Raw genomic sequence first — 12,096 nt, forward strand, 5'->3', positions numbered from 1 at the left:
CAGACCCTTCTCTGGCTGTCTGGGGGATGCACTCCATGAGCCCATGGAGGAGCAGACAGCCTTCCTCCTTTCTGACAATGGAAATAACACACTATTTGCATCTCAGTTCCACCTCCTGGGCCTCAAACCTTCACCAAGCACCTTTCAAACACTCATAGCTTGTGAACTCAGAAGGGCGAGGCTTTGCAAAGCACTCAGAAGGAGGAAATACGTGGATCAGGGGCTGTTGTCCCAGTGTTTCTTATGGGAGGCTAAAGAAAATGAAATTCTCCCACTCTGATTAAATTCAGAGAGAAGATGCAATCCACACAATGTAATGAGTTTTCGGACCTTCAATACTGAGAATTTGCTTGGTTGCTTTCTTAATTAAAAAGTTTATCTGCCATTATGATAATTTATTGGGTATCCAAGCAGTCTTAAGCACTGGCACTGAAATAATATTTAATCCATCCTTGCCAGAAAACCCCTGGAGCAGATAAGAGCAAGTAAATTACAGCCTTCTTTGCAGCATGACAACCTAGAGTTAATACTGGACACTAAAAAACACTTCTAAGGTATCATAGCACGTGGGAAGGTTTTTTTTCCTCAACGTAGTCCAGATGCCACTAGTAAATGGATTTATGGTTCAATGGGAAGGATAACAGAGAATTCAGGTGCTTTGTCGATGGGTGCATGCAGATGATAAGACAGCAAATTTGACAAGACAATATGCAGACCTGAAAAATACAGCAGTGACCAGCAACAAAAACCCACAAGCAGAACCAATACCGTAGTATGTAGACATGTTTCCTCTCACCTCTGTTTCTTTTTTAATGCATTAAATATAAGTGCAACCACTATGCAATGCAGCACATGGCGTTCCCATCTGCTCCATCAACAACTCTTACTCAGCGAAGATGAGAGAGCAGCACGCTTTCACCTCCTTCCCACCAGAAACTTAGGGCAGGCTCACCAGCCACAACAAACCCCACAAACCCTCCTGCTTTCCCACAGAAGCTGCTCTCCATACCCCCATGGACTGCCTGCCCACCTCCTGCCTCTCCCCGTTCTCAGCTCCCAGATTTCCACTCCTTGCAGGTGCCCATAGGTATGACAGGAAGATGCATTCCTCCCCATACAGCGCTGCTCTGAGGTGCCTGCCTGAGTGTGCTCTGACACAGCTAAAAAGAAGCTCAAAAATCAGGCAAAAATAATTAGTGTTGTATTTGGGGACATTTCAGAGAAGAATATTTGCAGTTTCAGCATTTGCACATGGTTTTTGCATTGCCAAGTCTTCATTTCAACTGAACAGGAGTCATTGTAAAACCACATGAAACTACAGTCAGTGCTGACCTGACAACAAAAGCACTTTGGGAATGTTTTATGTGCTCTTTAAAGGCCTGTAGAGATCTATAGATGACCTTTAGCCATGGAGAGAATAAATCTTGTGCTGTATGCTAGTCCTGCACTGCCCTGAGAAGGGGAAAGGTCTTAGCACAGGGTCAAAACACCTTGGGTCAGGATCCAAGACACAGAGCATAAGTAGGGCAAGGAAAGCAAAAGCAGGCTTCAAGCTCATCTCAAACTCACAGCTCATGGACATGATGTAAGCAACTGGAGATCCTTCTCATGTTATTATTTCAAGTCAGAAATCCTACTGAAGCTAAAGACTTTACCATAAGTCCTTCAGGTGCAGATATAAGGCTAAGTCAGGGAGAAAGAGCTCGTAATTTAGAAGGTACCAAAACAGAGCAGATGCATTAAGACTTGAACTCAAGTCTTTCAATACTTTAAGAGTGAAAACATCCTTCCAACGCACTTCCAATGTACAATGGTAATATTATAATTATTTGTGATTTTGTTTTTTTTTTAAGGTTTTTTTGTTTGTTTGTTTGTTTTCTTTTTTTCTTTTTTTTTTTAGAAAGTCTGGATGCTTTGGCACTCTTCTACACTAATACTGAATTCTCTATTTATAATGATTCCCTTGATGCTATAAATGACAACAATTCATGTGATGGTGCTACAGCTTGGTTGAAAACAACAGTAGTTGTAGTGACATTTACAGACTAATTTAGGCTTACCCCCATGACTGGAAGATCTTTTAAGATCACTTCAGTGGGAACTTGCCAAAAGTGATGGATTTCCAATGCAGGGAATAACTTCTTCAGTACAGAAAGGTATTATTCAGTCTTTAACAGTTATCTACTAAACATAGCTTTTAAGAGTATGTCTTCACAGACATAATGAAAAGTAGCATGGCAAAATTTCATGTTACCAAGCATCTCCTAAAGTGGTTTTAGATAAAAGAAAAGGTTTGCATTGGTTCTGAATCACAAATTGTTCTTTTCTGTGTCTGTCTTAGTACCAAGCGGTTCATTCTTCTGCAGTGAGTGTCTGGAGTAAGAAACTTTTATGTAGTGGTGCATCCAAACCAGACCCTTTGCAATCTCTTGTGCCTCAGTTTGAGAAAAGGCCGTGTGTAGCTGAGCCCATAAATTAACATAAGCTGCAAATACCATTATCGCATGTCCTTGTTTATCAAACTCTGCTCAAAGCAAAGGCTTACTTACAGTGAAGTTCAACTCCCTCATTTATCAGAGCTGCTCTAGCCTGATTTCATGCATCAGTAACATTTTTGGAGACATGAATAACAGGAGGATGGAATAGACGCTTTTGTGAAGTAATTATTTCACTTTAGTCTTCTTTAACTACTCATCCAATGACTGCATGGAGAAACTCATGGTGCTCTTCAAGAATCTTCCCTGTCTGACTCACTGTGCAAACCTTTAGCTCATCAGCTATACCATATTTCTTCATGCTCCATTTTGCAAATGCAACTGCAATGAGTCTGTAAGTCCCATTCCTGAGAGTGAATCCTAGTTGTTTTCAGACAGCTTGTCTAAAGCCTAAAAGCAGGTAAAGAAAAAGGACTTACAGAAAATGAGGAAACAGACTCAAACCTAAAACAACTAACAAGGAGAAACCTGTAGGGCCACTCAGTGCTCTGTAGCACAGCAGAGCAGGCAGTGATCCCCAAGCGATGAGGATCAAACCTTCCTGTCCAAAAACCCTGAAATAATTATCCACTATGTGCATCATTTGGAGGGGGAAAACAGTCTTCCACCTAAGGGGTTTGCTACTCAGCAGGGTGGCTGGGGGAGAGACAAGATACATGGCCACAAATCTGTCCCCATCCCATCCCACATCCTGTACCACCGCTGAAAACACGGGTTTTAAGACAAAGTTGTGTCTTAACAACTTACATTTTAAGACACAACCTGCTTCCTCAAACAGGTGCCAATAGCAATTTGAGATATGTATGTAAAAAGGCATATTTAGAGAATGCTTCTCTGCCAGAGTACTCGACGCATCGTTTTTACCTAAATTATCCATAATCATGTGTAGGACTACCTTTTCCCTATTCTAATGCACTGAATAAAACCACCAGTTGACACCAGGGGGGAGAGTCCATGATTTTGCTTTATGTTACTAGTAGCCTCAAGTTGGTATGTAGGTAATGCGATGTGCTGGTGATTGGGATTTAGATTCCCTTACATAGGGAAGTGATTTGTGAACAATTGCATTTCAGAAAGCTCTGACAGTGCTTCGGACCGAGCACTCTCCAGCAGAGAAATAAATTCTCCTTATAGTATCTGGAAATGTAAAGCAAAAGCTTCAGATGAGTGGAAGCCCTTGGTACTCAGCAGCATGGGTCCCCTCAGACCCCATCCTTCTTTCACCTAAGACTGTAATAGCACTACAAAAACACCACATTAATTCTCCTACGGCAAGATTTCAAGAGACCTGTGTTGCCTCACAAGAAGGGTTATAAGGAACCAGAAGGAGCCAGTTCAGAATAATTAAACCTGAAAGTCTTCTCAAGCACTGTTAAAAGGCAAAGGACCTCCCGTAGCGACTGATGCCTTGAAGTTACAAGCTCTGTGGAGCGCGCAGCAGCTGAGAAGCTGCGGCAGGCTGCTGGGTAAAGACACTGAAAACTTTGGTTATCCACCAGCACACACACATGTGTTAGAAGCGGAGAGAGCATACAGTCTGAAAGCACAATGTTACAGACTGAAGGCAATGCCATGCATCCTTCCTTGTGCAACTTCATTTTTTACAAGAAACATGCAGTGTTCCTGTAATGAAGTAGTGGCAGGCACATGAGAAAACACTTCTGACACTGCAGGTAATGGAAATCCATCTCCTGAAAATTGGGAAGGCCTGACAGAAAGCAAAACGAAGCCCCTGATGCACCTCCCCATCACCAGCATTGCTGCTGACTGGGTGTCTGCTCTCATTACAATCATCAATTGTTCATTTCTCCCGAAATAAACCTCGTAATGATCAAAGTTATCATCAGACCTAATGCAATATTTGCCGGTGTTTGCCCTTCTAAAGATTTATGACATTTATTTATCACTTAGCCAAAAGAACAAACAGATGTCTGAAGTTGGTTATTAGCAGCATCGGCAGCCATTTAAGTCAATAATGTCCTAAATTGATCCACATGCCTCAGAGACCTGGCTCTGCTCAATTAGGCCCAGCTGAAACAGCTCCCCAAAAAAATGAGCTGTGACCTTGCTCACCACTATACCTCAAAGGACATAAAGTCAATAACAACCACAACTGCAACTTACTTTGCAGTAGAGAGAAACCAACTAAAAGTTACTTCCTAGTATTAAAAAGGAGACTGCAAACCCAAGGAGGTGCAGAATTCTCATGATTTCATGATGCCAGTTGGAGAGGAACAGAGTAGAACAAGAGATGCAACCACCTCCTTCTTGAAGGAAGGGCTCTGAGGATGCTAGATTACTGACTCTAGTAGAACCAACAGTGGTTGGCAACCCTGCCCCCAGCAGGAGGTTGGAACTAGATGACCTTTAAGATCTCTTCCAACCCAAACCATTCTATGACCCATGAACTGGTAGTAAAATCTCCACGTAACATATCAGTTGCAGAACTTTTTGCAAATGCACAAAACCCAGAGTGACTGCACAAGGTGAGGCAGAGTTTGCACTGACAGAGCACTTAGCTCTCCCCAGCCTCTTGTCACTGTAGGATCTCCATCACCAACCTCCAGACCTTACACTGTATGCAAACAGAGGTGATAGGGCTACAAGGAGAATGGACCCACAAGGCAGGATGCCAGGATGGATCAGCAGCTGCTTCCCAGCCACACCCATGGCAGAGTGCTTCCCACATGGATTTGGGGCAGCATGGCACAGGGAGCATTCCAACATGCTGCACAAAGCATTCTGGAGGGCTTCAGGGTCAGGTGTGTGCCCCGAGGATTAGTACGACCTGAGTGCTATGAGCATTTGTTCCATCATTTGAGATTATGGATTGCTACAAAACATAAACTGTGCTGCCAATGATGTGACCATGGGTCAGCCAAGGATTTATCTGCAATAAACAGTACTTGTAAAAAGGCAAGGTTTAAGCAGGCAAGAGTACGTCAGTCTGCCTCTTTAGGATTAGGGAGAACAGCATGTTCTTCCCAAAACATCCAGTTATCCGTTCTTGTTTTGACACTTCTGTCCATTTCTCCTCTTTCTTTTCTCTCTTTTTGAGGCAATAATTAGATATTTTTGAAAGCGTCTCTTCTGAACAGGGACTCATACCTCACTATTTTCATACCACGCTTTTTGTCTTATGATCTAACCCATCTGTGTCCTAACTCTTCCCCTACAGCACCTTTAAATCACAGAACTATACTCCATCCCTTATAAAACCTCCCCACTTAAGATTTCGCCTTATCCTCAAGATCAAGAACTCTCAACTAAGTACAATCTGTATTTAAATGAAAACATATGTACAGCGTACATAGTAATGTAATTTCCCTCCATCTATTGTGCAACCCAGGCTTTTGTGCAAACAAACCAGATTAAAGGAGAAGAGCCAAAGACTTAATGCAGAGGATCAGTGCCATCCAGTTTTCTTCCAGTTCTACTGGCTTAGTCAGTTTAGGTGGAACATGATGCCTCATTCCAAAAGTAACCGGCCTTACTTCCAGAGTTTCCTTTGAATACTTATGGAGAAAGGCACTGGGAAACCCTTCCCCATCTGGCCAGTTGGTGTTCATTCACAGGGCTTGAAATAAGAGTGTATAAGGTAGAAAATAGGAATGTAGGAGCAGGACTAAAAAGACTCAGCCATGCTTCTTGGGTAGTTATACAAGATCCATGACCAAGCAGTATGGAAGCTCCTATCCCATACCTTGCCTGGATTCTTACTGCAGGCATCAGTGTCACACAGAAAACTACAGACATATGGTACCATTAACCACTGTATTAATGCAGGAGGTGCCCTGTGAGAGCTAACCTCAGTGAAAGAACCCAGTGAAGCATTTTGTTTCTATCTTCCTCCAGCTCATAGTTCCTAAATTCAACAATATAATCCGTGCCACTGAGAGTTCAATTAATTAGGCAAGCTCAGCTTCTAACAGAGGCTGCAACTCCAAAGGGAAGACAAGGAGAAGGCTGCTTCCTGAGGAAATCCTATCCTAAGCCATTCAACAGTGAAGTTCAGAAATGATCTTACTTTTGACAGTTGCTGTTCGAGTGCAGTTGTAGAGGATGGCCAGCTCCCCAAACACCTTGCCCGGTCCCATGGTACACAGCTTCACACCTTCTTTCGTCACTTCAACCTTCCCATCTGTGTGAAGGGAAACAAAACAACAACAAAAAAGCTATTTAAAATGGGAAATTTCCTTCAGACAAAGCAAACACTATGGAGAGGAGCATGTAACCTCAGGAAAAGCTGAAAAAGCCTTGTATGTATACATATAAGCTTTCAATGCTTGAGCTTTCTTAGTGGAGCATCTGTCAGGAAACAGTAGTATATTAAGCTCACTGTCAACTCTGCTTCATGTATTACACTTCAGGTGAAATTTTCTTCGTTTCTTCTTTAATTAAAAAAGAAAAAGGTTGAGGTCTGTAACACCACAGATGAAAACCATGGAGCAATTTTGCTCATTTTCACCAAGCAACTAATCCCCGAGCACACTCATCCGTGAATAACACAGCTATTACCAAAAGGAAAATTACTTTGACCCATGGCTGTTATTTAATTCACATCCTACAGAACCTTTTGTTTGTGAGCATTTCACCCTAGGACAGCAACTCTGTTCCGTCTGCTTGCCAACCCTGCCAAGAGGAGATGTGCAAGGGGGATTTAAAAGCAGCAGGTGAATGGAAAGAAAGCAGCTCAGGACCAGTTTATGGTTTGTCTGATCCAGAACCTATGCATTTATATGTTGGACACCAAGAATGGCCTGTAATGCTTCAAAAATACATGCAGTAAGACACAGAAGTGTCATCCCAGCCTCCATCAGCACACGGTCTGCTTCCCACATCATGCCCAGGTATCACAGAAGACATTGAGAATCAAGATGAAGGCACAAATACCGCACACCATGTTTTAATTTAGTCTTTATGGTCCTTTACAGCATCAACCATTTCTCCTGGTACACCAGAAGCATAATGGTGATTAAACTGAAATACTAACTTTGTAAGTATGGAGACTTCTCACCAAAATATTTGGATACAATCAAGAATATGCAAGACTATTCCCTACAAAACTTAAAGCTAAAGCAAACTAGTTCTACTTACAGAAGAATGGATCAAAAAGGCTGAAGTTATTTGGCTTGCATATGGTTATCCCACCTTACTTTGAGTTTCAAGGCATAGCTACAGAGCTGAGCAAAAAACTAGAGGCCTCAGGAGAGCCCTGAGAAAACAAGAGATGCTCATGTTTCAAGCTTACAGTTTGCATTTCCCACGCCCCAGAGGTGGTACAGGGTTTGGTTTGGTTGTCAGTCAGCAAAAGAAACCAACAAGACTTTCTTTTGATGAATTCTGTAAGGATCTTCTACATGAAAACTGCTCGACTTTGGAGGCATTCAACAATAAACACCAAAACTTTGCTGGTTTAAGAAACAAAGATTTACATGCTCATTTAACGTTTGGATTCAGACTAGCTTTATCCCTCATGTTTTAAGCAACTGAAAGGAAAAAGCGTTGGACCTTTGACATGCCTGCAAGTGAACGTGGTTGCCTCTCCTTCAGTATGCTACAGGACAAATGTGCTGCCTAATTACAATTGATTGCACCAGAGCAAGTGTCCCGTTCTCCTGCTGTGCAATAAAGCAATCTGGAACAGGAAGCACCTGACAATAAACTTGACAGAGCATGAGCCAAAGTCACCTCCCTTGAAAACACAGGGCCTGACAGCCCTAAAGAGAAGGGATTTCATCCCTTTGCTCTTCCTAGCTGGCAGCCTATGCAGGGCACCTTCCATGCAGGGAATAAATTGCTCGCAGAAGCCAAAAGAAATGCAAAGCAATACTGATCATTTAATGGAGATTAAATGTGCACCTTCCTCTGACATCTCTGGAAGGCAAATACAGAATATAATACAGGTGATACTCATGGCAAGAAGAAACCATTGACAAATACCATGCTTCTGCTGAAGCACTGAGTGCTACTGAATTCAGTATTGATATTTCATTTACAGCACAGCTGCCTTTGCAGAGAATCAGCCTGCATTCAAACCATATGTTTTTCTATGAGCCGTAAGAAAGCATTCAATATCAAAGGAGGACACACAGGTATTTTTAATGTAGACAGAACATAAAGTAAAATAAAAGTCTCATGTCTTCACATGACACATACTCCCCTGTGCAATGACAAGCAGCGCTCCCAGGCTGCTTTGCTTTGATGAAGACACATGGTTCTTCATCAAATTGAGTCCATCCAATAAAACATGCAATAGCACCTCCATCTCAACCACATCCATGCTCCAACAAACTGAACTACAAGCCAAACTGCACTCATGTGACTCTTTCAGTTAGTAAGGTTGTTTTTAATCCTAATAATTAAATGGTCATTTTCTCTTTCCGGGTGCGGAGAAAAAAAGATTAAGATGACTAGAAGAATTTGTCAGCCAGTATGTAATTCATATAATGGGCAAACTTCTTGTGCTGTTCTCCCCATCTCTATCGCTGCTTCTTTCTTTCTCCTCTTGGGCAATAAAGGAGTTATTTGGAAAGACCAATGTTTTCCTTCACTTTCAATTGCGTATCTTAGCAATGCATGGATGGGACTTGGCAATTTTATCACTTTTCAGGTGATTGGTCTCAGTTTAGATCCTGGACCCTAAAAAACCCTAAAAAGATTGGTCAAAACTCCTGGTAGGACTCTGATTTGTTTTCTCTGCAGTTACAAGCAAGGATTACAAACAGAAACACAGCATATTGCAGAAACTAGGACAATAAAAAAGCAAGACTCAGCGTGAGCTCAGCAAGAGGCACATAGGCAGCATGATACAGATTTGGGCACTAAGTGCTAAAAAAGAAGAAGGATTGTAGAGGGAATTCCCACTCGATGCTGTGCAGAATTCATGAGTGGTTCCTCACTGCTTTGTTGCATCCATGCTGGACCACAGCCTTATTTATTGGATGCTGTTCAAGCTCTGCTCTGAAGGCAGAGTAGCAATTATTGCTAGTTAGTTTTCTTTAGGAACTATCACTGTAGATGTGCAGATTTTCCCGAACACCAATGAATATATTTCAAGTGCCAAGCCTGTGATGAGGCAGGAATTATTGTGTTATATAGCAACGTTTCCCACTCCGAAGTGCCCAACAGGCAAGAATCGATTTAGAATTTAATTTACTTCAACAGTACTTGCGAAGAAAATGATACATTCACAGGTGGGGGAAAGAGAAGCAATGAAAGACAAGGGGCTAAAATCACGACCAAATGGAAGACAAGGGGCTAGAGCCCCCACCACATGGGAGAGAAGGGGCTAAAGCCACTACCTGTCACCAGCCAGTCCCCCACCAGCACCCCAGCCCCTGCAAGCACTGATATCTTTCTTCTTTAAGCCAAATTTGGGTAAGTTTTGCAGAAGAACCGCAAAAGGTGGAGAGAAAAAACAACAAAAAACGCATTTTGCCAAATCTGAAGTCATGTTCCCAAACATGGCAGCACTGCGAGTTGTCAAGAGAATGTTTGGAATAGGGAGAAAAATGGAGTTATTCTTTAGACGCTTCCTTGGAAAACATTAAACAACTTTGGATGACTTTTTCCAGAATTATTTCATTGCAAGCTGGCATCTGCAACAGCAGTTTAAAGCTCAACACCTCTGAGTTCTGCAAATGCTACATACTAAATGATACACAACTGGTTTTTAATGTTTGATGTAAAGAAATAGACTGGGGGCAGTTAACATGTGACATCTCAGGAGCAGCAAATAGCAGCAATACCCCCTTGGTTTTAAATTCAGACCTACTCCAGAAGACGGATGAGAGGAGCTGGGGGAAGCTGCAAACCCAAAATAAGAGGAGGGCACAACAGCAAAGCCAAGCACCAGAAGGTCAAAGTAGCCCCAGCAAAGCAGAGCTGCACACTGGATGCTTGTAATTTGAATTATAGGGGTGACACAACAGGTCCATGGCAGAACCTGGAGGATCCAGCCCACATGGAGATGCACATCCTCAAATACCAGTCAGAATAGTTACAAATGTGTATGTGTGAGACATGCATCCTCTCTCACCAAGCTTAAATGCCCAAATCCTCACTATTGGGATATAAACACGCAGGAAGCAGATAGGTCACCTTACGAATCCCTTCCGTTCTCAGTATCTTTTGTCTCTGAATTACTTCTGACAGTTTTAGACTAAAGGTGTGTATGTGCAGTTTCACAGCTTTCACAGGCAAGCGTTGCATAATGAATTTGTTTGCTCTCTCTGAAAGAGAGAGGGATAACGAGGACTGAGGAGACAATGAAAATGTGAAGGTAAAATAAATCAAATGCACAGCGCCCTGTGCAGCCCCAGCCCTGGTTTGCCAGCCATGCGCTCTGTACTCCTACACAGAGCTGCCCCACTGCTTTTGGAAGCTGAATGTGAAATAAAGTCAACGAAAGAGAACAGATGAGCTTATCGCTAGGTAAAATACTGAACGCTTTTCAGGGAACACCGAGCTTGTTTGCTTTTCTAATTCAACTCAGCCTTATCTCAATTAAAAAAAAAAATATGTTCCAATCTCTAGAACAAACAAACCCAACCTCAGCAACAAACAAACAAACAACCTGAACGCAGACTGCGTTCCCCAAAGCAGGCTGCTTTGTGCAGGTGCTGCTGTCACGCCGAACTCATACCTTGGCTCCTGATCTGGTACTGCCAACCACAATGCCCACAAGCACAGCTCGCCTCATTTTGGAACTCCAGGCCTGCTGTGAGCACAACCCATGGTGCACCCAGAGATCCCTTTGGATACAAGGATGCTTCAGGATTTTGACATAGAATAGAACACTGCAAAGTTTGCTGCTGAAAGCCCTAAGTGTTTTGTTCACCTGGCTCAGGCAGCTGTGGGATTAGGCTGAGTTTATTTCCTAGCTACAACACTCTTCAGTGCTCTGGCTTTCATTTCCTGGCTTTTCAAAATAGTTTGGAAGCATTTCAAAAAGTCATCCCCCCCAAAAAACCCCAAAAGAACATTCCAGCTATAAACCTATAAAATGCTGGAACTGACCAGTCAATTTTAATTTCTTCTTTTAATTAAAATGAAAGCTCCATTTAGTAAGCACTGTGATAAGTGATGGTGGGACGTGCCATCATTGCAATCTCTTATTAAAACACAACAGAGCAAAACCAACGGCTAAGATCCTTTGAACAGCAAAAGGATAATGATAAGAGAACGGATACACCAAAATTACTAGCAGGCACCTCACACAGAGATTTGAAATTCACAAAAAATAAGAACAGTCAAAAAGTGATAACCATTTACACACCGATTATTTCTTACCCTTCATTACTGTGGGACTAACATTTTACACGGCCTGATAGTGATAGGACAAGGGGGAATGGCTTTAAAGTAAAAGAGGAGAGGATTTAGGTTAGGAGGAAATCTTTTAATCAGAGGGTGATGAGATGCTGGTACCAATTGCACAGAGAGCTCTGGGTGCCGTTTGTGGAGGTGCCCAAGACCAGGCTGGATGTGGCTCTTTGCAGCCTGGTCTGGTGGCTATCAACCCTGTGCATCCCATGGCAGTAGGGTTGGAGCTAGATGAAATTTAAGGTCCCCTTCAACCAAAGACATTCTATGACTCTAC

The 12,096-nt window shown here is 42.5% G+C and overlaps 1 protein-coding gene across 1 annotated transcript in view; it reads right to left on the bottom strand.

The window, feature by feature from the left end:
- The window catches only part of PRKG1 (protein kinase cGMP-dependent 1), a 304,417-nt gene that overhangs the window by 198,201 nt on the left and 94,120 nt on the right, over positions 1 to 12,096 (bottom strand). The window contains exon 3 of the mRNA XM_015866197.3: positions 6,523 to 6,636. Within this exon, the coding sequence (XP_015721683.1) occupies positions 6,523 to 6,636 (114 nt within the window). The remainder of the gene's footprint in view (positions 1 to 6,522; positions 6,637 to 12,096) is intronic.

The sequence above is a fragment of the Coturnix japonica genome, chromosome 8 (genome assembly GCF_054131305.1).
Source record: "Coturnix japonica strain WE chromosome 8, WE-NBRP24, whole genome shotgun sequence".
In the NCBI taxonomy this organism is placed as follows: domain Eukaryota; kingdom Metazoa; phylum Chordata; class Aves; order Galliformes; family Phasianidae; genus Coturnix; species Coturnix japonica.